The sequence below is a fragment of the Apis cerana genome, linkage group LG7 (genome assembly GCF_029169275.1).
Source record: "Apis cerana isolate GH-2021 linkage group LG7, AcerK_1.0, whole genome shotgun sequence".
Classification (NCBI taxonomy): domain Eukaryota; kingdom Metazoa; phylum Arthropoda; class Insecta; order Hymenoptera; family Apidae; genus Apis; species Apis cerana.
This window is the reverse complement of record NC_083858.1, coordinates 13,191,227-13,218,098: the sequence shown is the minus strand read 5'-3', so window position 1 is coordinate 13,218,098 and position 26,872 is coordinate 13,191,227. Positions and strand designations below refer to the sequence as shown.

Sequence of the window (26,872 nt, the reverse complement as noted above, 5' to 3'; positions counted from 1 at the left end):
GGCAGATTCGTAAATAGAGCAAGAATTAAAGCATAATTTACAAATCTGTATCTAAACGACCCTCCTGAATAGAATAATAATAATCGATGTTTCGCCGTGTGTGAGCATAAATGTGCAACAAGTAAGTTTATTTAAAGCTATTGATATGGCCATGTCTAGCATTTTATTAATGCGTAAAGGTCTTTCAGTAAATGGTAAGCGTATTTTCTTTATTTGTAACATATGCCAATCACAATTCATATGCATATCATTTTCATCTTGACATTCGTTACTGAAATTTCGAAATAAATTATTTAATTTATAAAGAAAATATTATAAGTTGTACAATATATTTGATGATTGCATTTGTTTATGCAAGTTTTATATTATATATTTTTCGTTGACAATGAATATATATAGTTTTGTTTATAATATAATACGATCGTATAAGTAAGACATAATCTTTTTTAATGTCGTTGTAACTATGCAATCTATTTTATTTTAGATATTCATTTTAAAATAACACCTAATTTTGTGTGTTTAGTGATATTTTGTTTATTTATGAAAATATTATTAATAAATACGCTAAAAGAAGAGGTTATGTTTTGCTATATTTTATAAAGTTATTTATGTGATAAATTATTCAAGTGAAAAATGACAGAACTACAAGAAGATTTTACAAAAACATTTATTAAAAAATTAACAAACAATTTAAAAGAAAATAAATTTAAAGAAGTTTTGAATCTCTTTGAGGATAGTAAATATGATGATATTATTAAAGATTCTTCATGGGATATTGTTCCAATTGTAGCATCGCATCTTACTGCAGAAAATATAAAATGCAATGAAGATTTAATTGAATGTTGTAAATCAATTTTAAATACTATAGTAGAAAAATGTAATCCTTCTGAGACAGTATTAGAACTATTAGAACAAATAGAAGGTCCAGAGGATGTAATAAAATTTTCTATAATTTTAAGTATACTTACTAAATGTCTTTCTAAGATGAAGGATAAAACGAAGGCAATAGAATGGTGTATTAGTACAATAAGATCTTATATTGAAAGTCTATCTATACCAGAAAAAGGATCACAAAACTATATTGCTATTATAAATAAAATAAAAAATGCTTATGATGCAGTTATATTATTTTTAGAACCATTAATAAATGAATCAAAGTTACAGAATTCAGAAAAATATATTATATTAAGAGATTATTTAGCTAGCATTTTAATTTTTTTAATGGGAAAGCCATTATATTATTTAGAAGAGAAAGAAGTAGAATCTTGTTTAAATCAATCTTTACCTGAAAGAATTGTTATACTTACAAGTCATATAACTGGAGATTTACTATGGCTTTTAAATATTGTAAGTGTACGAAATAAAAGGATTAATTCCAGGAAAAAGAATATGGAAGTAAACAATTTTAATCTTAAAATAACACTTTTTGAATTAAGTGAAAATATATCAGATTTGGCATATGCTAACTTTTACTTTTATGTTATAACAAAAATTCATTTGTGGGAAAGGGTGCCACAGGTATATGATATGCAATATATTTTTCAAGCATGCATATATTTTATTATTAAATTACTACAAGAACAAGAAAGTGTTACAAAAGGTTTAAATTTTATGGATCATCTTTTAATGAGAATGACAAAATATTCTTTAACATTACCATTATTAGAATTGAATGTATACTTTGAGTTGTTTAATGTACTTACAAAAGTAATGATTTATTGCAATAGTAATAAAGAAAGGAAAAAGGCTTTAAATATATTTCAAAACTATATTGATATGTTTGACATGCAAGCTAGGTATTTTATTGTTTTGCACTTATATCAAACTAGTGAGCATTCGGGTTTACTTAGTTTAACTACTGGAATAGTTAAAACTTCTATTATTGAATGTCTTCAGGAAACACCTCATCTACCATATTTTCTTGGTAGTAATTTGGAAACTTTAATCAAATTAGCTTGTAAATTACATCATGGTAGTGCATCTGATTTGGTGGAATTATCTGATGAAATAATTACAAGTTTAAATTTGTTGAGATTTCTATTTATAAAAGATAAACAAAATCAAACTGGTATTTGGAACTTAGTAAATAAACTACAAAATGATTATTTAAAACCATTAAGAGAAGGATTAGATTTATGTAGAGCACATTGGAAAGTAAAAATAAAAGATTTAGAAGAACAAAAGAAAATTCATAAAATAATTGAAAATATAGAATTAGAAAAAAGTGGTACAGAAATAATATTAAATGTTGGTGGTGAAAAATTACCTGCAATGCCTATTTCAGAAAAAATTTCATTTTGTAATCAAGCAATAAATGGTCTTGATGTGATGGAAAGCATTTTAATTAGAGTCAATGAATGTATTGATAATAATTCTTTTAAATGATATAATAATTATATGTGTGATTATAATAATCACATAATATTTTCAAAATAAAAATTGTACATTTATAAAGTGTATATCATTCACTGTTTAATAAAATCATACCTCATTTATATTTTATGTATTTTGACTGTATCCTATTATTTATTGTTTTATGATATCATACTTCTTGAAAAGAAAATTTAAAAAAATTTGATTTTAATAGGTTTTAGAAGTTTATGGACTTATAGAGTTTTATTCAATGATCAAGTTAAAAATGATACACAAAAATCAAATCAGAAATATAAAAATAACGAAAGTGAAGAAGAATACGAGAAAAATATCAAATTAAAAATTCTTGAGGCATCTTTAAAATATGTTCATGATCTAGGATGGAGTCAGAAAGCCATCAGTGCTGGTAATTTGTAATAATTTTTCAGTTAAGTAGATGAGTCAGAATCAAGCCTTTATATGAGTGAATAAATATATTTTAAATATATTACATGTTTACTAATTAACATGTTTACTGATTGCTTTCAGTTTTAATTTGAAAACAATAATTTCATATTATTAGTATATAATGCAGATAATAAATAAAAATATTTAATGAAAAGTTATATACCAAAGGTGCTGAGTCTATTGGCTATCCTGGGATAATTCATGGATTATTTCCTAATCGAGGAGCAGATTTGGTTCAGTATTTCTACTTAACATGCAACAAAGAGTTGAATAAGATCCTTAAAGAGCAAGCTCTTGCAAATCAAGAAAGTCCTAAAGAAACAAAAACACTACTATTAGAAGCACGTAATGCTGTTGAGACAAGGCTTAGAATGGTGATTCCTTATAAAAAAATATGGCCACAAGCTTTAGCTCTCATGTCTCTTCCACCTAATGTACCAATGTCATTAGCTAATTTACTTACTTTAGTAGATGATATTTGCTATTATGCCGGTGATAGATCAGTTGATGTAAGAATATATTTATTTTTATATATATAATTTTATTTTTCAAATATACTTCAAAATGTTTTATTGAAATTTGTTTGAATTAGATAAACTGGTATACTAGAAGAATAGTATTAGCAGGTATTTATAAAACTACAGAATTGTACATGATACAAGATAATAGTGAAGATCATCAAAAAACTTGGCATTTTTTGGATAGACGAATTAAAGATGCTACACAAATTCAAATGATTCTAACAACAACTTCTGATATGGCTTTACCAGATCAAGCCTTAAATCGTGCTACTGAAGCTGCAACTGCTGCTTTTGTTACAGTAAGTATTTAAAATTTTAAATATCATCTAAATAAAATATCATCTAAAATATCATCTAAATAAAATAATTATATACCAAATAAAGTACTAAATATTTTTATTTTCAACAGGCACGCAATATACTTGGACTGAATTGGAATAGGTAGAAAAAAAAATAATTATATAATACTTTATGGTATTAATTATTATTAGATTACTAAAATAAAAACATGGAATATAAATTCATTTGTTACAAATGAAAATTTATCAAAAGAATTTATGTACAGAGTTTATTTAGTAATGGTATTAAAAAAAAAAAGTATTAAAAAGAATTAATAATCATGGCTAATTTATTTTGATATCATATTTTAAGAAGATCTGTACATTTGAGACTGAATTTAATATATGCAATTTATTTCTATGCATGATAGAAAGATATAAACTGTTAGAAATATAGATTTAATAATATTTAACAATTACCCTGCAATATTGTCATAATTAAAATAATATATTTTTATATTTTATACAAAATTATATTAAATCTCCATTGAACAAGAGATTAATTTTCATTCTTACTATTCAATTGAGCAGGAGATATTTTACTATAAAAAATGTATTTACAAACACACCACACAGCCAAGTACTTTATGAATTGTTTAAACTTTGAATTACATTAAAATATATAATAATTATATATAGTTTATGATGAAATAATGCAAGAGATTATTTACTATAAACTATCATTTACATATTGTTCATTATCATTGATGGTGATATAATTACATGTAATATATTAATCAATTTTCATAAAATTGAAAATATTTTGATAACTTTAAAAATGAAAATCTCAATTTTTATAAAAAGATAATCATATCTAATCTTATCATTTTTTTAGAAATAGATTTCTTTGAAAAAAATATTGGTTTAAAATATAAAAGATAAAATGTTTAAAGATTTAAATGTTTTCAATATTATAGTATATTTTATACTATAACAAATATTTTTTAAAAAACCAATATTAATAGTGTGCTTCTTCAATATAACCTTTGATTGTTTTTGGTAAAGGCAACTTATGAATATTATCTAATCTAGTATTTTGACGTATAACAAAACGACAAAGATATTGCAAACTTCGAACTTGGGTAAATCTGCTTACTGGCTTTGTTAATCTAACTGGAAAAGATGGATGACCAGGATACTTAGGTCGTGAATAGCAAAAGACTGCAGACTGACTAAAATTCATTGAATAATCAATTAAATCAGCTACTGAACTAAATCCTTCGCTTTCACTTTGGTTGCATAAAGAAAATAAACCACCACTATGTTCCATACGAGCATGAAGTAACTTGCCAGATGATTTAAAGCTAAGTGTTAGGACATATCTGTAGGAAAATAAATATTTAATATTATAAATATTTCACATACTCTTTATAATGATATTTTTAAGAAAGAAAAAAAAGAGGTAGAAAAAAATAACCTGTCATCTGAAGAATCCCTTACTAAAAATGCACCATCTGGTTCAGATAAAAGTTTGGCATCAGCTTCATTTCCTGATATTGGACCCCAATACCATCCATAATTACTTAATTTAAGCAACTCTTCTGTAAGACTTGCTTTTATTTTATTATCATTATTTTTATTAATTTCTGTACTTTCTATAATTCTTTCAACTTGATGTGTTATTGCATTATTTTCTATTATTGTTCTCGATTCTAATTGTTCTATTTTATTATTGGAGCATGATCGAAATATGTTAGAAATATTTTCATGATTAATATCTGTTTGGAACTTATTAGTAATTTGTTCATTAATATCTTCTAATTTTTCAATATTTCTATAATCTTTTATAATTTTATTTAAATCTTCTGAAGTATGTTGATTTTGTGATATTTCTATATCCATATCTGTTAAAGTTTCATTGCTGTTTAGAATATCTGAATTTTTAACAATGTTTTCACATTTTAATTCAGATACATTATTTTCTTCTATAGAAATTGTAGATTTATTGTTTTGAATTGCTGATGGATCATAATTCGTATCATTTTGTAGGCTAGATGTTTCAACTTCTTTCGTCTGTAAAAATATATAATGTTTTTGTTATATATAAAACAAAAATATTTTTATTTAAATTATTGTTACTTACTCTTTGCTTTGATTTATGTGTCAACTTTTTGATTTGCATATGTTTCTTAATATTCTTAAAAAAATCGAAAGATGTTTTATGAAAAAATGTATTTTTTGCTTTACTTTCAATGATTTTTACTTCTATCAAATCTTCTTTTTTCTTTTGGTTCCCTTCCTTTTTTAATACGTTCTTACGTCGTGAATCACGCCACCAAAGAAAATCAAATGTTCTAGCGTTTAACTTCTGTGGTTTCAAGTCTTGATTTGATATTTTTGTTGTATTTGTTGGTGCAGTCATGATAAATTCCTCTGACGTTTGACTTATCATATTCAAATGTTGTGCGACCCTTCAAACTAGCTCTAAGTTGAAGAAAGGGTTCACTTGCACTATCTTATCAAAAATTATTTCACACGCCATCTATTCCTTAACTTCTTTTTTTTCGCAATTATTACTTTTTTTTACAAATTTATAAAACTTTATTATAATTCGCCGCATAACGATTACTTCTTTAAATTAATTTTACACTGATATTGTATTTAAGTGTTTTTGTATACTTCATAAATTTGTTCCAAATTATCCCCTGCTGCTTCAAAAATATATTATTCCACTAACTTCAGTTAAAAAGTTCCTATTAACTATATCATTATTGGTTAAAGTATCCCTTACCAATGTACGTACCATTAATTTTCTAGAAAGAAAAAACTAAAGCAATTGCTAGTTGGTTTATAAGCATTTCTATATTTTTAAAATATTTTATTTTGTTAATCACGTTATCAGAATTCTCAAATACAGATATATTCTATAACGAAATAACGTAAAGTTCATTGAAAATGAAAGAAAAAATTTTTTTGTCATTGTCCTATTTAACCTCAAATGCATTATTCTTAACAATTAAAAATCAGATTATAAATTAAGAATAAGTTTTTCATGTTTTGATCAGTAATTTATCAGTAAATGTCAAATATTGAATGTCAAAAAAATGAGTGATTCTGAGGATGAAAATTATGTTACATTTGGAGTACCTCTTGATCCATTAGACGAAGGTAAATAAAAAATTTCGACAGATATAAACAATTATTATATATTATTATACATATCCTCATATGATTGTTGTAGATAATTTACCAAGAAAAAAACCAATGACAATTGAAGATCAATATGCATATGATGCACAAGGAAGACGTAGATTTCATGGTGCATTTACAGGTGGTTTTTCTGCTGGATATTTTAATACAGTAGGCACAAGAGATGGTTGGAGACCACAACAATTCAAATCTTCTAGAAGTAGTAAAGCAGAAAGTATAACGCAGCGTCCAGAAGATTTTATGGATGAAGAAGATACAAGTGAATTTGGAATTGCACCTACAGGAATTCGTGCTACAGAGGATTATGTTGATCATGGTCAAAGAGGAACAAAACGTGAGAGACCTATTTATGATAGCAATGGTCCTATTCCTGGCACTCCAGTATTAAAAGAACTTTTAAAACCTGTAAAGTAAATATCTTTGCTAAAAAGTTCAAATTAAATAATTTAATAAATTCCAAATTATTAATTTTAATAATGATTTGTTATAATAGAGAAACAGTTGGAATTATGTTATTAAAAAAAATGGGATGGAAACCAGGACAAGGTATAGGATCAAGACTTACAAAAAAGGAGAAAGCTAAAATTAAAAAAAGAAATGAAAGAATGAAAAATATACAACAAATATCTAAAAAGACAAGCTCAGAAAATAGTTCTGAGGATTCAGAAGATGATTATGAGAATGTTACATTTGCACCTGATGACTATGAACCATTTAGGTAAATATTAATATATAGTTTTGAAAACAAAAATATATTAAATATATTATAATTATATGTTTATTTTTTACAGATGTAATCCAAAAGATAATTATTTTGGTATAGGATACAGTGGTTTAGACAGAAGAACAATATTATCTGGTCATGTAAATTTATTTGATACTCCAGCATTTAATATGCAAGACAAAAATAAAAAATTGTCAATACATGGACAAGCATTTGGAGTTGGTGCATTCGAAGCTGATGATGATGATATATATGAAAGAGAAGATATGTCACGTTACGATTTTTCTCTAGCTCCAGAACGGAAATCCAAGACAAGATGGTCTGATGATAATTCAAAAAATTTAAGTAGTAATTGTTTAGAAGGTTTTATATTAGCAAAAGATAAATTAAAACTAAAAACAATTTTTCAACCTCCAGTATTACCAAAGGATTTTGTACCAGTGCATATAATTAGAAAAAGTCGATTTTATCCTCCAATTGAAAATGTTCATCGTGCAATTGAGAATGGAAAGCGAAAAGATTTAACAGCTGCGGACAGAGCTAAAATATTGGAAGATACTTGTAGTGTGAAAAAACCATCTGAAATATATCCAAATTCAGTACCATCAGTTGCTTCCAATATTATTTCTAAAACGTTAAATTTACACGGAAAACAACAAATTGAAGAAAGACAGAAAGAAAAAAATCAAGGATGTAAACTAGCTATTTCATGGATGGAAAAATTAAATGTACAAAGTTTTGTTAAAGGAGGTATTATTGGTCCTGGTAAAGATTTAGAGAAAAATTTGAAAGAATTAAAAGAATTTAAAGATTCATCAACTTCTGAACAAACAAATACAAATACTAATGAGTTAGATAAAAATAATTCTATAAAAAATAGCAACATGAAATCTTTTTTTTCTGATCCTGATAAACAAAGACGTTTTGAACAATATTTAGTTTTTATAAGACAGGGAGAAAAAAATAAGCTTGAAAGTATACAATCATTATCTATGACAGAATGGGATAGAGAACATGAACGAGTTGAATTTGAACAAGCAATTAAATTAGTTGATCAACCAACGTATGATCATGTTGAAAATAAATGTGATTCCAAAAATATAGATGTTTCTACAACATTTAATCAGGAAGATGAAATGAAACAAGCTGTAAAAATGAAAATGTTTGGAAAATTAACTCGAGAGCGCATAGAATGGAAACCAGCAAGCATAGTATGTAAAAGATTTAACATTCCTGAACCAAAAATCGGTTGTGCCCCTGAGATTCAGAAAAAATCAAGAAAGTTTTCAATTTTTGATTCTTTTGATTGGAATAATTCTACAAAATTTTTACGAGCATCGAAAGAATCAAACGAAATTGATATATCGCCAAAAGATAAAAACATCATTAACAATACAAACTTGAATGTTAAGACAAATGATAATAAATCTTTTGATAATGATCAAACTTTCGAACCTATATCAGAAAAAATGAGAAACTTTGAAGTTTCTTATGAAAAAGTTTTTGGAAAAGAAATGCCAGAAACATCTTCCAAAATGTTAGAAAATGAACAAAATGTAGATGATAAATCTGACGCAAAAAGAGTAACAGAGATTACAGATCAACAAGATAAAGATCAGAAAGAAATAAATTCTGCAATAAATATTACCTTAAAAAGTACATCAAAAGAAAAGAAAGATCTATTTAAGGCAATTTTTTTAAGCAGTAGTGAAGAATCGGATTCCGAATTAGAAGAAAGTGTAGATAGCGAGGCTGTAAAGTCTGTTTTAATTGGTAAAGTTCCAAGCGAAATAAATCTAAATAGAAATACTTCTCCACCAAGGGGAATTTTTGCAAAAGTTGATCTTGATAGTTTAGTCACTAATTCAAGAAGTAGTATACAATCAAATGAAGGAATTAATAAAGAAGAAAATATAAATACAACAAATTCCGAATTAGAAATTAAATCGAAACAAGATGATAATAAATTAAATTCAGAAACTCAATTATTATCTGATATGTATGGACCTGCTCTTCCTTCAAGATTACTGAAAAATAAAAACGAAGTACCAGAAGCATCCAGTTCACAATTTTCAAAACCTATATTTAAAAGTGTTGTAATACCAAAACCCAAAATGGACTCAAAAATTTCTGGTGTATGGATAGAACGAGAAAAAATGAAAAAAACAAAGAAAGAGAAGAAAAAACATAAACACAAAGAACATAAAAGTTCGAAACATAAACGAAAATCGAAAAAAGAAAAGCGTGATTCGTGACACAAGAAAATGGAACAATAATAAAGGAATTAGCAAAGAAGACGTTAATGGAAAAACTGTATGTACTATTATTTATAATAAGTTCTTTTATTTGCAGTTTCGTATGGTGCCTTGTATATATATTTATTTATATACAATATAATATTTGAAAATGCTTGTGTAAATTTGAGATTAAAATAGTAAAGGGATATCCGATATATATGTATACAAAATTATATTTTTTTGTATATATTTTAATCACACATTATTGAGAAATCCCTTATTTTCATATTATTGGTGGTAATTTAAAATTATTTGTCGTCAGAATCATTATACATTTAAATGTATAGTATCAATGCTATATTTTAGAATTTATGTCTGAATCATTTGTTCGAAGTTGTGGAATTTCTTGATTCTGGTCTACTATTATTAGAGCTTATCTTCTTCTCTATACTGAAAATATAGAAAGAATATTATATTTCTTTTGTCTATATTGCGAAAATTTTGTTTTTATTGATAAAATTTTATAATATTAATATCACTTTCAAAATTAAATTATTTTCATAATTATGTACATATATTGAATATAATATTAATATCAATATATAATTTATTATTTATTAATTTTTTCAATTTTTCAATTTTTTAAATTGTACTTTTTGTACAATTTAATCAATTTTTAAAAATGACAGTTAAAAATATAAATTTTTCTATTTTTTTTTAAATAATAATATACCTGCCACTTCTTGAACCTCTTTTGAACATATCTGTTAACTTTTTCTTTAAGTTTTTCTTTTCATCTCTAGTCTTTTCATTGATACTTGTCTCGGATCCTGATGTCTGTGATAAAAAAATTTTTGTTTAAATCATTGAAACGATAGGTTTTTTTTTCAAAAATATCAAACAAAAATATCGTTGTTTATTTACCTGAAGAGAATGATCCATAGAAATATTTGGATCATCAATACTGGCTGATTTAGTCAATTTGGTTGTAATTTTTTTTATTATACCTTTACCATGCTTTTTTTCTCGATCCAACATTTCGCTCTTTGTAGAACCCGTAGAAAGACGACTGTATTTCATGAAAAAATTTAATTATTATTATATTTTATATTATTATTTTATATTATTATTTTTTTTTTCTCAATCTTAAAAATAATAATTCTTAATATGTTCTTAATATAATTACCTATCAACACTAGAATCTCTTTGTAAACTCAACGTTCGTCCTTCAACATCTGAACCTTCTAATGATTGCAAACTAGACATATTACTATCGGTGCCCCAAATGCGTGACTATATAATTATAAATAAATAAATAATATTTTTTTATTACTTATTCTAAAAAGTTTAATAATATAAATATTTTATATACTTCTTCATTTCGTGCTGATGTTTGTTCCAAAGATAGACTTTTTCTCTTTAATCGTGGTTTTGAACGAGATGTTGTTATACCTTTTCCTGGATCACTTTCCACAGATGTCGATCTATAAAATTGATTGAAATTTACTTATATAAACAACACTGTTATTAATAAATACCTTTTGCCAAGTTTTTTTAATCGCGTTGCGTTTACTTCATCCGTTGTTTTCTTTGATTCTTTTAGTTCTTTTGCCACATCCATTAATTTTTTAACAGTATATTCTAATTTTTCTGTTCGCTCACCAAGTTGAGAATTTGAACCTAATAATAAATTTAATATATTATATATTATAAAATTTATATAATATATATTATAATACAATTTTAATTAAAGTAATTAATATTAATCACACCTCTTATATCACTTTTTGCATCCAACATTGGTGATGACTCCCTCGATTTTGGTCCCTAATATGCACAAAAATAATTTTTTATATTGATTTATTAATTATTTTATTTATTATTATTTTATTTGCAACTTAATTAATTAGATTAATTAATTCGCACCTTTAGTCGTCTAGGTGGAGTCGGTGTATAAGTATTCGCAGTTCCATTTTCTGTAATACCGTTCAATTCAGGGAAAAGTTTCATTAAATCATTGACTTGTTGCATCAACACATTAATATTTTTTAATTCAATCTGTTCTTGTTTACATTTCTTCAAAATTATATCTTTAAGTTCTTCTCTTTCCTTCTCATGTCGTTCTTTTTCACGTCTCATTTTTTCATTGCTGGTTCTCAATTTTGCATGAGCGTCTCTTAATTCAAGCAAATCGCATTGCAACTATAAAAATAAATATATATATTTATTAAATATATTTAATAAATATATTTAATAAATATATATATTTATTATATATATTTAATAAATATATATAATAAATATAATTAATAAATGAAAATTTAAAATTAATCTAAAATTTTTATTTACCTCTAACAATTTCTTCTTACTTTCTTCTTTTTCTTCATCATACACTTTCTTCAATTGATCTTGTCGTCTTTTATTCTCCAATCGTTCTTTGGAACGTTCCCTCTCAATCTACAAAAAAAGAAATTATTCGTTTTCTTATCAGTAACAATAATTTTAATTACATACTTCAAATAAAGTTTGTCGTAAATCTCTCGCCAGTGTAGCCGTTTCCTGTAGCAATCTCTGATGTTCCTCTCTCTCTTTTTGCCATGCTAACTCCATTCGAACTTTTAATCCTGGAATCTTTGTTCTACCACTAGAAAGCACTCTCTCTTCTTCAAGCTATAAATATAAATATAAATATAAGGATAAAAATAAAACGAAAATTATGTAATTATATTTCATTTAAAATCATTTAAATACCTCGTTAATCCGCGATTGCAATTCAGACACTTTAACGTGACTTGCTGATTTTTCTGACACTAATTCGGCTTTTAATCTAGATGCCTCTAATCTTGTTTCTGAAAGTTCATCTTCCAAACTATTAATTTGCCTTTCCAAAACCAACGTATTGACGCCAGACATTTCCTCTTCCTACAAAATGTGAATAATTTTGTGAATAAAATTAAAAGAATCTCGTTTTTAAACGAGATTAAAAATAACCAACCTCATCAGATTTTCCGGAAGATGCATTCGATTGTTTACCTTTAGCTGACTTTAATTCTGCAATAGTTTTTTGAGCACCTTCCAACATATGTTTGTAGGTATCACGCTCGCGTTTGTATCTAGATAATTGATTTTGAATAGCTTGAATTTCATCGTTAATAGCAGTGATCCTATGTTCGTAACGCATTTTACATTGAGCTAAGTCAGCTTTCTTCGCCTTTTCCATGTTTTCAAGGGCATTTTTCAACTTTCGTATTTCTGACTCCAAGGCTGTAGTGTCCGGTGTCAAAACTTGGTGGATCTTCGATACTGCTTCGTAATCTTTTAGCTTGTTAGAGAGATCATCGTTCTGAAGAAAGATATATATTAAAATGAAATTTAGTCTATTATACAATTACGTATAATTATCGCTAAATAAATATAATTTAATTTTTTTACCGCTTTTCTTAAATCTTCTAATCGAGTTACTAATGTATTGTTTTCCTTTTTCAAATTGCTTATATCATTATTTAAATCTGTTATCAAAGCTTTGTTTGGCAATTCACTTTCTCGTATACGATTCTGGAAAATTTATATTAAAGAAATTTTCAATATTTTTTATAATATTAAAGATTTTAATTTATAACTTACTTCTAGAGTTGATTTCTCCGATCGCCATTCACTTTCTTTTAATTTTATCGATTGCCTCAATAATTCTAATTCTTTACGAATACTTATCAATTCTGTATTTTGTTCTCGTAATTTACTATTTAAAAAAGAAAAATATAATACAAAAATATTAAAATATTTTATTATAATTAAATATATTATTAACAATTACCTATTCAATGATTCGTTATCCGATTCGAACTGATTTTTCAAATTCGTCAATTCATTGTACTTTCTGTTCAAATTATCATACTCTGATTCGCCTTTTTTTATCTTGTTCTCCAAATCTAAAATATAAGTCACTGTTATCTTATATAGAATTTTCTGATATTTTTTATGTCATCATAGTGAAGTAACTTACTTAAAATCTTTTCATTATATGTTTGCTTCATTTCATTCATCCGTTTCGCGTTCAATCCTGTTTTTTCCAATGAATTAATTTTCTTTTTCAAAGTAGATACTTCAGTCTCATTCGATTGTTTCTCTTGATCAATTTCAGATAACAATTTCTCTTTTTCTTTCTTTAATTCTGAAATCTTTGTAGTTAAATCACTCATTTTCGTGGAATTTAATGACGTTGTGGTTTCCAATTCCTTCTTTAAACGTTTTACTTCAGTATCGAGTTTGATTTTCGTTTGTTCTATCTGTATCAAAAAAGAAAAGAAAAAGAATTAAAAATCAAAAATAATTCCAATATTTGTATAATAATTCTTCAATTTTTATCCTTATTAAGAGATAAATTGATAATCACTGATTTCATTGATTGTGTCATTTTCGATTCCCGTTCCGTATATGTTGATAAATCATCTTGCATCTTCTTCGATTTTTCTCGTTCTTGATTTAATTCTTTCTTCAACTCAGTTATTGTTTTTTCCATCTTTATCATTTCATTTTCCGATGATTTAACCGTTTCTATAAAAAATTATATAAGAAAAGAAAAAAAATTTAAAAATCTTATTTAATAACTAAATAAATTTGTAATTTTATTAATTAATTTTATAATTTTACCTAAATCCTTTTTCAATTGTACAGTTTCATTGTATACTTTAAGTTTTTCCGCAGATAGAGAGAGGAGCTTCGATTTTAGCTTCTCTTTTTCCTCTAACAATGCTGTTTTATCTTGGTCCCATGCCTTTCTTTCGTTCTCTCTCAATGTTACAGCTTCGTCCAATTTTTTTTTCACTGAATCATTTTACATTAGAATAAATTTATAATAAAAGATTTGGTTAAAAAGTAAATAATTTTTCATTAAAAAAATTAAAAATATTTTACTTACAATTCTGCAAATCTGTACTTTTATCCTCGATCTTACCACTCATTTGCGTTTTTTTCTTTTCTTTCTCATCTGATAATTCTTTCACAACAGAATCAAATTTCTCCTTTAGCGATTCGTGCTCCTTTAAAAGTTTCTCATATTTTACATGATTATCCTTCAATTTAATATCTTGAATGTTCACATCTTTCCCATCAGAAATATTTTTAAATATACTCATCATATCTCCTGAAATACAATTTTATATCTTTTTTTATCTATAAATTTTTTAACATATAACATATGTAAAAATATCAAAATGCAAATTGTTTACGTAACCAAGTTACATATTAAATTAAATTTTCTTTATCTAATTTAATTGTATTATCCAAGTTTACACATTATTAAAAAAAGAAAGAATCGGAAATAATACTTGATATCTTATAAAAAATAATAATAAAAAGATAAAAAAATAACATAACGAACCTATTTCTTTTTCCATTTCGTCTACCATTTTTTTCAGTTGTATTTTGGTTGTAAATTCTGTTGCTTTCTTCAGAGTTCTATTTTGAAATTCGCCTTTTATTTTTTGTAACGTTTCTTCAATTTTTTTTACCTAAAGTTGAAAAAAACTTAAAATTTTATACTTATATTAAATTAAATAATCAAAAAATTGATTATTTTATTACTCAAAAATTTATTAGTTCTGATATATTTGAGATTATATTAATTCTTTGATTCAAATTTTACAAAGGAACTTGCCTCTTCATATTTTTGTTCCAGGGTAGATTTTTCATTCTCTAGCTCCTCCACTTTTCGTTCAACTTTTCTCAGTTTAAATGACAAGATTCGACAATTCTTATTCGATTGTTCCAAACTTTTTCGCAAACGAACTTGCTCGTCTGCTTGTTCGTCCCTTAACAATATATAAATATATTTTTTTTTAAGCTCAAAATAAAATTTCTCTCTAAAGAATACAAGCACATTAGAACGGGATAAAATAAAAATAATAAAACATTTACAAAATTTAAATTTACATTATTTGACAATGTCATGTAAAAAAAAAAAAAGAAAAATGAATCGAATTCTCGCACGTTCAAATGATTTTCGTATTAAATATTACAAATAATCTTATACAAATTATCCAGTTCTAATGAAGTTGAGCCGCACGTTATAATTACCTTAATTAATTAGTCACGTACACATTCAATTCAAACGGAAGCCGAAATGCCATTCGGGATGAGCGGAAGCAGAAGGAAGCGTACGCGTGAAAAGTGTACAATGATCGAAAGGGTTCGATGACAGTATTACGTTCCACATACTGCTCTCTATATTAAAAAAAAGTTATTTTATTCCATATCTTATTTCTCTGCCTCTTCATTAAGATTCAAAGCATGATTTTCTTAAAAAAGATTTTTCCTTCTCGATAAAAGAACGATAAAGAATAAACGAGTGATAGTACTCATTTTACCAAGAAACGAAACATCCACTTTCGATCCAGCTTTGGCGAAAAGCAGTGCCATTCTTGTGTTGGAATCTTCCATCCAAATCGATGTCCTGCAACAATTCAGATAGCTCATTTTGCTAAACATTTTCGGACTAAGTGTCTTTTCTTTCGAAGACATTACATGGCAGAGATTTAATTAATCTTTTTTCTTTCTTTTTTCTTTTTTTTTTTTTCTTATGATATTTTCTTAAACGTTCATCCTGAATGAGAATTATGAAAAAAATTCGATTTATTTCTCTGAACGTTTCATTTTCTCAGAATAATTTTTTTTTAAGGGATTGTTCTAAAATAGAATTTTTCTTTTCTTTTTTTCTTGATAACCGCTGCAGTAAGTGAAAATCCACTGTTTTCGAGCCCCTTCAAAATTTTTTCATATCTAATCAATATTGCTTCTTCCAGAGTGATAATCATTCTTTTTCTTTTTTTTTTTTTTTAATAATATCTTGTGTCACATTACGTCATTATATTGATCACATTTATTAATACAAACAAACATATATGTTATTGATAAACACGAAAAAAAATCACAAAAGAGCGAGTCATGATTCGCTGTTCTAAAAATCAAATTCCATATTGATTGGTTAATCAATTTGAATTCAAACAAATCAGTTAGTAAAATTAACTTATTGAACGCTTTCTTTTTCTGTAATAATCATTATATATTTTAAATATCAATTACTCTTTATTATTTTAATATTTATTATTTAATTTTATAATGAAAAGTATTATAACAATTGAACTACACATCAAATTATAAAGAGCGTTAAATCGAATTTTTTTTAAACATTTTTTTTTAACATTTGTAATCAAATACTCTATTATGTTTAACAATAGTAAAAAATATATATATATAAATTGAAAAAAAGCGAGGTAAACATGCGGAAATGGAAAGGAAATCGTGTAAAAAAATATATTTGCAAAGAAAAAGAAAACATATTACCTAAAAGTATCTTGCAGTTCGTATATCTCTTCCTCCAATTGCCGAATTTCCTTCTTCATATCTTCATTTTCATCCATTAAATTCTCGCATAAATTTTCCGCGGCTTTCAATTTCGAACGTAATTCATCCTTTTCACGATCTCGTTCTCCTCTGAACATCTTTGAATTCGCTTCTTTTTCAAGCTCTCTTATCTTGATCAATAAATTGTTCTTTTCTTGTACGAGCGCTAAATATAATTAATATTGCTTAATTTTATTATTTTACGAATAATTTAATTATTTCTTTTTTTTAAAACAAGTGAAATAAAAGATTGACAATAATTTATTTATTTTTTATTAAACTAATTTGAAATAGCGAGTTATTCTTCTGCACACGATTAAAAAATATATTTATTAGGAGAATTCATAAAAAATCGTAAGAATTTTATTTTTAATTTTAATGTTTCATATTTCATTATATATTTTATTAATACCTTCATTCTTCTTTTGCAATTTCTGTATTTCATTTGGCGAAGCTTTGCTCGATATACTTTCCATGGTCGACAGTCGCCTCATCAAAATTTCGCTTTTCTCCTTTTCCAATCTCTCGCATCGTGATTGCAATTCTCTTATTTGTGTTCTCAATTGTTCTACTTCACTCTAACGATAACAAGTTTCATCATTATTTTCTTAATTTAAATTTACACGAATAATTCTTTAATCATCTAGAGCACTAAAGATTATTATTGCTATAAGCGTACTAAATTTTTGTGTAAAATGATTAGTACAAATAGAGGAAACAGAAAATCAAAGATGAAATATTAGAAACGAATTGAAGAATGCTATGATATGGTTACTTTTTCCGTCCATTCTTCGTTTTCCATTCGTCTTTCTCCATTCTTTTCCCTGTTTTTCGAAGAACCAATCTTCGACTTCTTCACCTGAATAGAAAAATCAATGTATAACAAGAAAACACAACTTTTCCATGTACAAATACATACTTCTTTATCGCACTTTGCTTGAATAATATACATATAATAACAGATAAGGATCAAATCAATGATAGTTATCCATGAAAGTTGATAATAATGGAAAAAAAGTTGACAAGTATATTTAATTAATATTTGGTTTAATGAATTATGTTGATAAAACAAAGTTTAAATGTACGTAAAGTTCTAATTGAAATATGTAAAAGCAGTTTGAATTAGTATTGAATGAAATTGTTTTGATAAAAGAATTCGATATAAGTGCATTGATAAATAAGTAAATATGGGATATATAAAGTATGTTATATTTAGTCGAAATATATAACATTGTAGAAATTTATATATAGTATTATATATTTATATAGTATTATAAAATAATTTGAAACTAATTTATTTTATATTAAATAATATAAATATTCAATTTGAATTAAATTAGCTTGGATTTATACTTACATATATATATATATATGTATATATATATTAATTAAACTTTACACAAAATAAAAGTTACAACATTGCGATAAGCGACAATTAAAATAAGAATCTTAAAACGATTTGAAGTATACCTGAATTATGAACTCGACATCATTTTCTGAAGCGCTTTCATTACTGTTATCTATGACTTCTTTAATCTGTAGTTTAGTTGGCCTCCTATCTGTAAATAATGAGATGAATTTGACAATAGAAAAACTTTATCAAAAAATCTTAATATATATAATATGTAATTAATTAATCGTTAAATAAAAAGTATATACCTTCTAATCTCTCTTCTTCGTTGTCGATAGCTGAGAGATCCATGAGCGAAGTCCAACCGGCTGATGCGTACGATGACTCCGAGTTTCCTTTAGAGTCATCCTTTGCCAAATTTGTTGCCGAGGACCAACCGCGCTTTCCATTTTCAGCAGATCTTTTAATTAAAATTATATTACGAAATTTTGTACAATTTCAATCAAAAAAATGCATAATTATGAATTCTAGACTAATGTATAGCATAATAAATTTTAGATTTGCATAATGAACTCTAGATGTAAAAAAAAAAAAAAAAAAAAAATGACGAAAAAAAATCATAAATGTTATATGAGTGAAAATAATATGAGATAAATTATGGAATAGATTCTAAAATTTGTAAGAAGACTTTGAAATAATTGCGACCGAATCTCTCGATTTAAAGATTTCTTAATTAAAGAACGATTTTATCAATTGATCTCTCGAATTCAAGAGAGTAACAGCTGACAATAAATCTTAATATAATTATGCTATATACGTAACTAAATAATATGTAACGGTTGATTTATTTTATAATTTTAAAATAATATTTGCTCGTTATTAATCAAATAATTGTGTCTCATAATAATAGTTTCAACAATGTTAATTTCATCAATTTTAATTGCAAAAATTTTGTATAATTGTTAATTGTTAATTCGTTTATAAATTTTATTATATCATGCATCAATTTAGAATTAGAGATTAAAGAGAATATATTTAATATAAGTAGAATATATTTAATATAGTTTTCTTCTATAACTTATATTTTTAAAAATGATGATATAGAAATTATTCGATTGCTTACCTGCTTGAAAATTGGTCAAATGATAGACTAGGTGACGACGATGTAATGTCTCTCAAATTATCTTTCTTGCCCCCATGTTCTTTATAATCTCTAAATAATTTATTATATTTTTTTAATAAGATCTATTTTCCATTTTTATTTTTAACTTTTTTTTTATTCATTGTAACAACAAAAATATTATAAAATAATACCTAAAGCATCTTTTACAACGGGTCGGCCATCGCACTTGGGGATGAAAACCAAGGGGGCAAAGGGGATCTCCTTTTTTCGAGGAATACATGTGATGCATTCTACATATAAAAATAAAAGATAATTTATCGTTGCAAATAATTTTACAAAATTATTGCTTTACACATATAAATTTCCTGCAACGCAACATATAAATATTCTTATGTCATATTTTGAGTCGCGTGCGTGGAACAATGTGAGTTAAATCGGCACTTGCTTATGATGTGCATTTACGAAATATGTGCATGCTCAGAAAAAGGGCTGTTTAACGAAACAAAAATGTTTGAATATGCTCGTCTAATAAGATGTCATAGTAGATGGCTTATTTACCTAGAAAGGTGATCGATAATTTATTTCAATCACTGATTTCATGTTATTCAAACATATAGATGAATCATTAGTTTGAACATAAACGTATATAGTATGTATGAAATATTAGATACAAGTAGTATAAACAAGTATATAGTCCGTTTTATAGTTTGATCATAGTTAATATATTCATACAAGTGCGCATCAGTGAGTAAAAACGATAATGATATTATACGATGTGTCAATGAAAAATTATAATAAATTTCGTACCACCATAAACGCGTTATATGATAAATTTACGAGATTGAAAATCGAAAATCTCGATGATTTCCGGTAGAGCATATCTTGGAAAAGCGTCACATCGGGCGCAGATATGTATATTTATCAGCCTTTTACGATTTCTAACAGCTAATGAGATCGTTCGATATCTCGAAGAACAATGGATTTGAGCGATCAGAATACAATTTAAGTACCTAAAAACGAAACCTTGAATTAATAAGAGAATACGAGTTTCGTAAGATGAGAAGATAAAATTTAAAGCAAAACTTGGCTTTCGATGGATCGTGAAATACTTGGCAAAGTATAAATGAAATTCAGCTCGAAACTTTATAGATCGGATAGATATAATATTCATTTGAGAAACCTTGATGGAATCTACAATTTTTGCATTGACGCGATTTCAAATGTTTGCTGATATTATATGTTTGTTTAACTTCCGGTGATTTTGTTGAAAATGTAAATAAATATTCTTTTTTTTTTATTTATAATCGTTATAAAATACATAATTTTAATAAATGTTAATATTTATATCGTATCACATTTGTTTTATATCAAAATCATAAACTTTTATACTTTTAATTTCCATTAATCCAATATCGATTTGAAGAATATACATCGATATAATTTAAAATATATAAATCCAATATCGATTAAAAATTCGATTTTGATAGATTTGAGAAAATTTAAATCGCAATATCAAATTTTTCGATTTCAATATTTTGAATTTGACAGCTGAAAACTGTTTAAATTTGTTTAGTTTATATTTGACTTAACTTATTAAATTTTAAATTATTAAATTTTTAAGTTTGTTATAAATAAATCATTGAAATATAAATCATTATAAGAAGCTTAAATTTAAATTTTATAAAATCGAATCGAATTAAGAAAAATTATTTTGATTATTGACAATTAATTAATCTTTGTATCATTTAATATCAAATTCATATTTTTCTTTCTAAAAAATTTAACAATTCATGTTCTCTAATCCTGTAGCGAAACACATAGTTGTCTTTGAAACGATCGTTAAACGATAATCAATTTTCAAATATAAAAATGTCCAGTCATTTTCAATCTCAAAAAATTTTTATAAAATCTCTTATTTCAATAAAAAAAAAATCAAATATATAAAAAATTTTTCGAACTTTTTAATCTTATGCAATTCCATATCAATCGATTTGTACTTACTTGATCGATGTTCACCCAAATTGCACCAGCAGACGGGTGAGATTAAATTTGTCCTAAGCGTTGTTAAGAATACTTGAACGCGATGTTCGCAAGCACATCCTCCATTTCAAGAATACAAAATAGAAAAGAATCTTCTAATTTCATATTAAACGAATATTATAGATAAGAATATAATAATTTGATCAATCACTGTGAAGAATACACTCGTTCAAAATGTTTTTTTATCGATAACACGTATGTTCCGTAGTTTTTTTACATTTTTCAATGTTTTTCACTCACTTTTTATTGTTTTTTTCCCTTTTCTTTTCTTTTTTTTTTTTTTTTTACAATTGTAACGTCGATAGACGTCACTAATAGCACTAACACGCTGCTGCTATTACGAGGGTTAGGCCGTTACTCGCTTCAGACCCGTACGTATGATAATTTGGAATAACGCCAAGATGTATATTTATCTCTAGCTATAAATATAGTGTGTTTCTTTTGCACATATGTACATATGCATAGAGTTGAAGGTATCCTAGAAAATTTGTTCTACGATAGACAGACTCGACATAGGGACCGGCGAAATGATTGGATAATTTATCATCGAGTTTAGTTACGATCGACTATATTATATACTTTCTTTTCAACATCATAATACTATTCGTAACAATTTGATTGTAGTCATCATTATTAAATATACTACATCGAATGGCATATTGCCCATAATATATTTCCGATTTATGTACATCTTTTTCTATAAGTTGTTTTAAAAGACATATATTATAATTTACTTTAAACGAAAAAATGAAAAATTAAATGATATTTTGATTTTAAAATTTATATTTTATTAGATTATTAATTATTATTTTAATTAGATTATTTAGAAATTTATACTTTTCTGTTAAATCTTTCCCATTTTTATTTCCTTCATTTTTTAAATCGTCAGCATTCTTTCTTCAAGAGCTCAATTGAATTTTTATCGTTATTGTTAATCTGAAATTTGAGGAAGTGAATCAAATAAAATTCGTTATGGAATATATATTCTTATTATATAACTTTAGAATAAGTTTTTCTTTTTGAAAAAAAAATACCTGTTAAAAATATTTGTTAAAAATTTAAATAGAAATACGAATCGACTTTACGAATTTAATATGTTTTACGTAATTATTTAAAAGAAAATTGATTTCAATAAAAAGTCAAAAACAAATTCAAATAAAAATTTTTATTCTTTAATCATTATTTACGGATTTTATTTGTAATGAATATTTTTACAAAATTAAAAAAAAATCAATAATTTAAAAAAAATTAATTTTTTAATTTTATTTATTTAATATTAAAAAACAATTTATTAACAAATATAAAACCCTAAACCTTTGTATAAAAATTTTTATATATTTTTATATTAAACTATGTTAAGTGTTAGTTTCCATGTTTTTATGTATTCATGTATTTAACAATATATTTTTTATGATAATTTGTGAGAAATACTCTATAAAAAGATAAATTTCAAAATTGAGATTATATAATAATTCTTGTAAAGTTTTGTGAATAGTAAAAATACTTTTAAACTTATAGTTGAGTTTTTTATAGAGTACTTCTATAAAAATATAATATAAATGTATATTATATTTATTGAAACTGACACCTAATTCAAATATATGATATAATAATATAACGTAATAATATAATATATATACTATATAAATATATAGTATATATATGTATTATATATATTATATAAATATATAGTATGTATATATATTATATATATATAATATATAATATAGATATAATTAACAATTAACATTTTTTTATAAAAAAATAAATATAAAACAAATAGTCAATTTAATATAGATTCAATCCAATTATAATCCAAATTATATCCAAATATAATTCTAATAAATAATCGAAAATTATTCTCAGCTTCAAATTAAATTGATTTATAATTCATTTAAATTTTGTAAGATTAACAAATATTCGTTAATTAAATGATTGATTATAACTTTTATTCTTTATGACTTATTTATATTATCTCCCTTATAAAAGGAATGTTTATTTCTTTGTAAATCCCGTCTTTTTTTATTTAATATATTTTTTTTAAAATGAAATAACATTTATAAAAATAGAATTTTAATACGAAATACTAGCTATCAATATATCTTATATGAAATTTCTAAAATATTTTTTTTTCTTTCTGTCTATTGTACAGAAAAAAAAGAATTGGATTCTTTAAAAGATATTATCTTTTAAAGAATTCAATTTTTTGTATATATAAATGATGATTTATATTTTATATTGCAGAATGAATATGCAGATTTTAAGTGAATTTCAATCTAAATTATAATAATATTTTGATTATAAATGTGTAATTTCTGAGTTTTCAAATTATATTTTGATATCGAAAGTTAACTTTTCTTGAATTAAGTATTTATACATTTCCATTTTTTTTATTTTTTATAATTTAGAACGAAGAAGTTCAATCTTTTTAGCAGCACGTTTTTGTAACTCAATTAATTTCATTGCCATTCCCATGTTTCCTTGAATCTTAATCTTTCCTTGAAAAAATGCTTTTTGTGGATTTAATTTTCCAGAAATAAAATCTACAATATCCATATCATTAATTGTAATCACAACATCAGGTTTAGATTTTCCATAATATTCTATTTTTCCTTTCCCTGTTTTAGCATCTACAATCCAATAGCCTTCCGTTGTTCCATTGTTTACTTTAAATCCATATACTCCCCGAACTTTTTCAATTAAATTATCTTCATCGTCTTGCATTGCAATTTCTAATAACTTAAATAATGCATTTGCCTTGAATTGATTTGGATCAGGAGTTGCACTTGAATTTTTCTTAGTTTTTTCAAATTGTTGAGGAAAACCCATACGATACAAAGCAACGACAACTGCTCCACCTAATCCTATATTATGTTGTAGGGCAAGTTTTGCTTTTGGTACTTGTCGTTTGCCAGCTTGTCCTCGAAGTTGCCAAGAAAGCTCAGCACATTGTGCTAATCCTGTTGCTCCCAAAGGATGTCCTTTTGAAATTAAACCACCACTAGGATTTATTACAAATTTGCCTCCATATGTATTGTCTCCAGCATCAACTAACTTTCCACCCTGACCTGGAGGACAAAGTCCCAATGCTTCATAAGTAATAAGTTCATTAATTGAAAAGCAATCATGCAATTCTATGACGTCCACATCACTTGGTTTGTAAGAAGTCTGAGTAAATACTTTTTCAGCAGCATTTCTTGTCATATCATATCTATAAAATGATAAAATAATAGTTATTTATCTTTATTCTTAATATTGTAATTATTCAAAATATAAAACTTATATGCTATAAATATGCTATAAAATTTTTAAATTGTTTATTACCCAATAAGTTTAATAGAACTCTTCTCTGTGAATGTTGAAGCTAAATCTGTACACATTTCCATTGCTATAATTTCTACTGCTTGAGATTCAAGTTTATGTTTATGAACAAAATCTGCATTAGCCAAAATTACAGCTGCTGAGCCATCAGATGTTGGACAACATTGAAGTTTGGTAAGTGGTCCAAATACTGTTGGAGAACTCATTATTTGTTCCAAACTATATTTTTCTTGAAACTGTGAATATGGATTATTCACAGAATGTAAATGATTCTTATAAGCAATTTTTGCAAAATGCTCAGGTTTAGTACCATATTTTTTCATATGTTCTAATCCAGCATTTCCAAACAATTGGGCAGTGATTGGGCTTTCATTTATGCCTTAAATTAAAAGTATATAATATAAAAAGACAACAAAAATAAAATAAAAATTTTTAAATGAAAATAGTTTAATAATAATTTAAAATAACTCACCAGCTATGTTAGACATAAGTTCTACATGTTTATCCATAGGATTGGTACGATCCAAAAATTTAGATACTAATGAACCCTTTTCCATTTTTTCAAAACCAAGAGCCAATACACAATCAGCAGAGCCAGTTTCAATAATTTGTTTAGCCATTAATAAAGCAGTTGAACCAGTGGAACAATTATTATTTACATTATATATAGGGCAACCAGTAAGACCAACATCATATAATGCTCGTTGACCACAAGTAGAATCTCCATAAACATATCCAACACAAGCAGCTTTTACAGTATCATAAGAAATTCTTGCATCCTGTAAAGCTTTTGTAACGGCTTCTTTTGCCATGTCTGGATAGTCAAAATTTTCCCGTTTACCTGGTTTTTCGAATTTTGTCATGCCCACACCGATAACATAAATTTTCATTCTTGGTGACATTTTAAAATCTTCTTTGAAATAAACCCTGAAATTTCAACAAAAGATAATAAATGAAATTTGTTAGCTATATAGATATTGTTAGACTTTATATGGACTTTGTGCTTACTTATAAATAATAAAAAAATGCAAAATAAGCAGTAAAATGACGAAGCTACTTTGCAACTATAACTATATTCAACCACGTATAACTCATAAATAGATTGGAGAGTTTATGTTACTAACTTTCTAGATGTCGCTTTTTATGTCATCAAATTCAATTTCTTTGATAATTATACAATTAATTGATAATAAAGTTTGTACTTACGTTATACTAAATTCATTAAATTATCATTAGAAAAGCACAGACAATATTGATTGTAATTTGCATTTAATCAAACCATGTTCAAGAAAAAATAGAAATGTTAGATAAAGATACATTTATTTACATACATATCGTTCGAAAACAGATCATTATGTATTAATTGTCAAAAAACATTCATTCATTTTGAAACATGTTTAGTATTCTTCATTTTCACAATTCATTGTCCATACCTCGAGTTTAGATTTTGTTTAATTAATAACCTTCTTAAATTGGAAACCAACATGATATTATTAAAATACGAAAAAATTACAAATGATTGATTTATTGTCAATGATAGAAGAACTAAATTACAAACTGTTACCTGAAAAAAGTATCATTTAATAGAGAGATCAATCGAGAAGTTTGAGAGTGAAATACGATGTATCCTGTAAAAATGTTCTTCCTGAATTTTGTCTCGAGCTATATATGTATACTAGAAAATCGCGCCGGCCATTGCGCGCTCGTGTTTTGGTTCTGAAAAGATGGCGGATTCTTGTTTTCAAGATCGGTCATATAGAAATACAACAGTTTTGAAATATCCAACAAAAGTTGACATGTTACGTGTATAATAATATCAAGTGAATGAAATTATTGTTACGACAGA

General features: G+C 25.4%; 6 protein-coding genes across 15 annotated transcripts; 3 read left to right on the top strand and 3 right to left on the bottom strand.

The window, feature by feature from the left end:
- The first annotated feature begins 60 nt into the window (after nt 1–60).
- Nucleotides 61–3,958, top strand: LOC107999313 (ubiquinone biosynthesis protein COQ9, mitochondrial). Its single transcript, XM_017059035.2, has 5 exons — nt 61–194; nt 2,588–2,779; nt 2,989–3,329; nt 3,413–3,640; nt 3,751–3,958. Exons 1-5 carry the CDS (start codon nt 146–148, stop codon nt 3,784–3,786), a joined length of 846 nt encoding a protein of 281 aa, XP_016914524.1. The 5' UTR covers nt 61–145; the 3' UTR covers nt 3,787–3,958.
- On the top strand, nt 634–2,497 carry LOC107999310 (glomulin). Its single transcript, XM_017059028.3, has one exon. It carries the CDS (start codon nt 634–636, stop codon nt 2,383–2,385), a length of 1,752 nt encoding a protein of 583 aa, XP_016914517.1. The 3' UTR covers nt 2,386–2,497.
- Nucleotides 1,538–6,183, bottom strand: LOC107999311 (uncharacterized). Its single transcript, XM_017059029.3, has 3 exons — nt 5,763–6,183; nt 5,097–5,692; nt 1,538–5,001 (listed from the first exon to the last, which is right to left on the bottom strand). The coding sequence occupies exons 1-3, from the start codon at nt 6,069–6,071 to the stop codon at nt 4,638–4,640; spliced, it is 1,269 nt and encodes a 422-aa protein (XP_016914518.1). The 5' UTR covers nt 6,072–6,183; the 3' UTR covers nt 1,538–4,637.
- Nucleotides 6,184–6,434: 251 nt separating this feature from the next.
- Nucleotides 6,435–21,016, top strand: LOC107999309 (G patch domain-containing protein 1 homolog). 2 transcript variants are annotated; one of them, XR_001766338.3, is made up of 5 exons: nt 6,435–6,787; nt 6,861–7,239; nt 7,323–7,547; nt 7,621–9,866; nt 18,881–21,016. XR_001766338.3 is itself a non-coding variant. In XM_017059027.3 (4 exons), the coding sequence occupies exons 1-4, from the start codon at nt 6,724–6,726 to the stop codon at nt 9,806–9,808; spliced, it is 2,856 nt and encodes a 951-aa protein (XP_016914516.1). In that variant the 5' UTR covers nt 6,435–6,723; the 3' UTR covers nt 9,809–10,025. The 2 variants fall into 2 exon arrangements, 1 of the variants encoding a protein (XP_016914516.1); XM_017059027.3 differs by lacking the exon at nt 18,881–21,016 and having other exon boundaries at nt 7,621–10,025.
- LOC107999308 (rho-associated protein kinase 1) lies at nt 7,619–22,733 on the bottom strand. 7 transcript variants are annotated; one of them, XM_017059025.3, is made up of 29 exons: nt 21,667–22,733; nt 19,857–19,955; nt 19,666–19,755; nt 18,851–19,002; nt 18,662–18,750; nt 17,967–18,050; nt 17,604–17,769; nt 17,132–17,357; nt 15,447–15,600; nt 15,171–15,300; nt 14,709–14,933; nt 14,441–14,614; nt 14,184–14,344; nt 13,794–14,076; nt 13,605–13,734; nt 13,415–13,529; nt 13,223–13,345; nt 12,786–13,133; nt 12,542–12,712; nt 12,305–12,460; nt 12,140–12,247; nt 11,717–11,992; nt 11,563–11,617; nt 11,329–11,470; nt 11,163–11,274; nt 10,977–11,083; nt 10,715–10,859; nt 10,524–10,627; nt 7,619–10,240 (listed from the first exon to the last, which is right to left on the bottom strand). In XM_017059025.3, the coding sequence occupies exons 2-29, from the start codon at nt 19,952–19,954 to the stop codon at nt 10,171–10,173; spliced, it is 4,194 nt and encodes a 1,397-aa protein (XP_016914514.1). In that variant the 5' UTR covers nt 19,955; nt 21,667–22,733; the 3' UTR covers nt 7,619–10,170. The 7 variants fall into 7 exon arrangements, with proteins under 7 accessions (XP_016914514.1, XP_061933365.1, XP_061933363.1 ...); XM_062077381.1 differs by having other exon boundaries at nt 13,605–13,719; nt 21,667–22,729; XM_062077379.1 differs by lacking the exon at nt 21,667–22,733 and adding an exon at nt 20,473–20,615.
- Nucleotides 22,734–23,997: 1,264 nt separating this feature from the next.
- Nucleotides 23,998–26,732, bottom strand: LOC107999394 (sterol carrier protein 2). Of its 3 annotated transcripts, none has more exons than XM_062077385.1 (4): nt 26,591–26,732; nt 25,499–25,953; nt 25,030–25,405; nt 23,998–24,916 (listed from the first exon to the last, which is right to left on the bottom strand). In XM_062077385.1, exons 2-4 carry the CDS (start codon nt 25,926–25,928, stop codon nt 24,103–24,105), a joined length of 1,620 nt encoding a protein of 539 aa, XP_061933369.1. In that variant the 5' UTR covers nt 25,929–25,953; nt 26,591–26,732; the 3' UTR covers nt 23,998–24,102. The 3 variants fall into 3 exon arrangements, with proteins under 3 accessions (XP_061933369.1, XP_061933370.1, XP_016914684.1); XM_062077386.1 differs by lacking the exon at nt 26,591–26,732 and adding an exon at nt 26,233–26,249; XM_017059195.3 differs by lacking the exon at nt 26,591–26,732 and adding an exon at nt 26,035–26,171.
- Between the last annotated feature and the right edge of the window lie 140 nt (nt 26,733–26,872).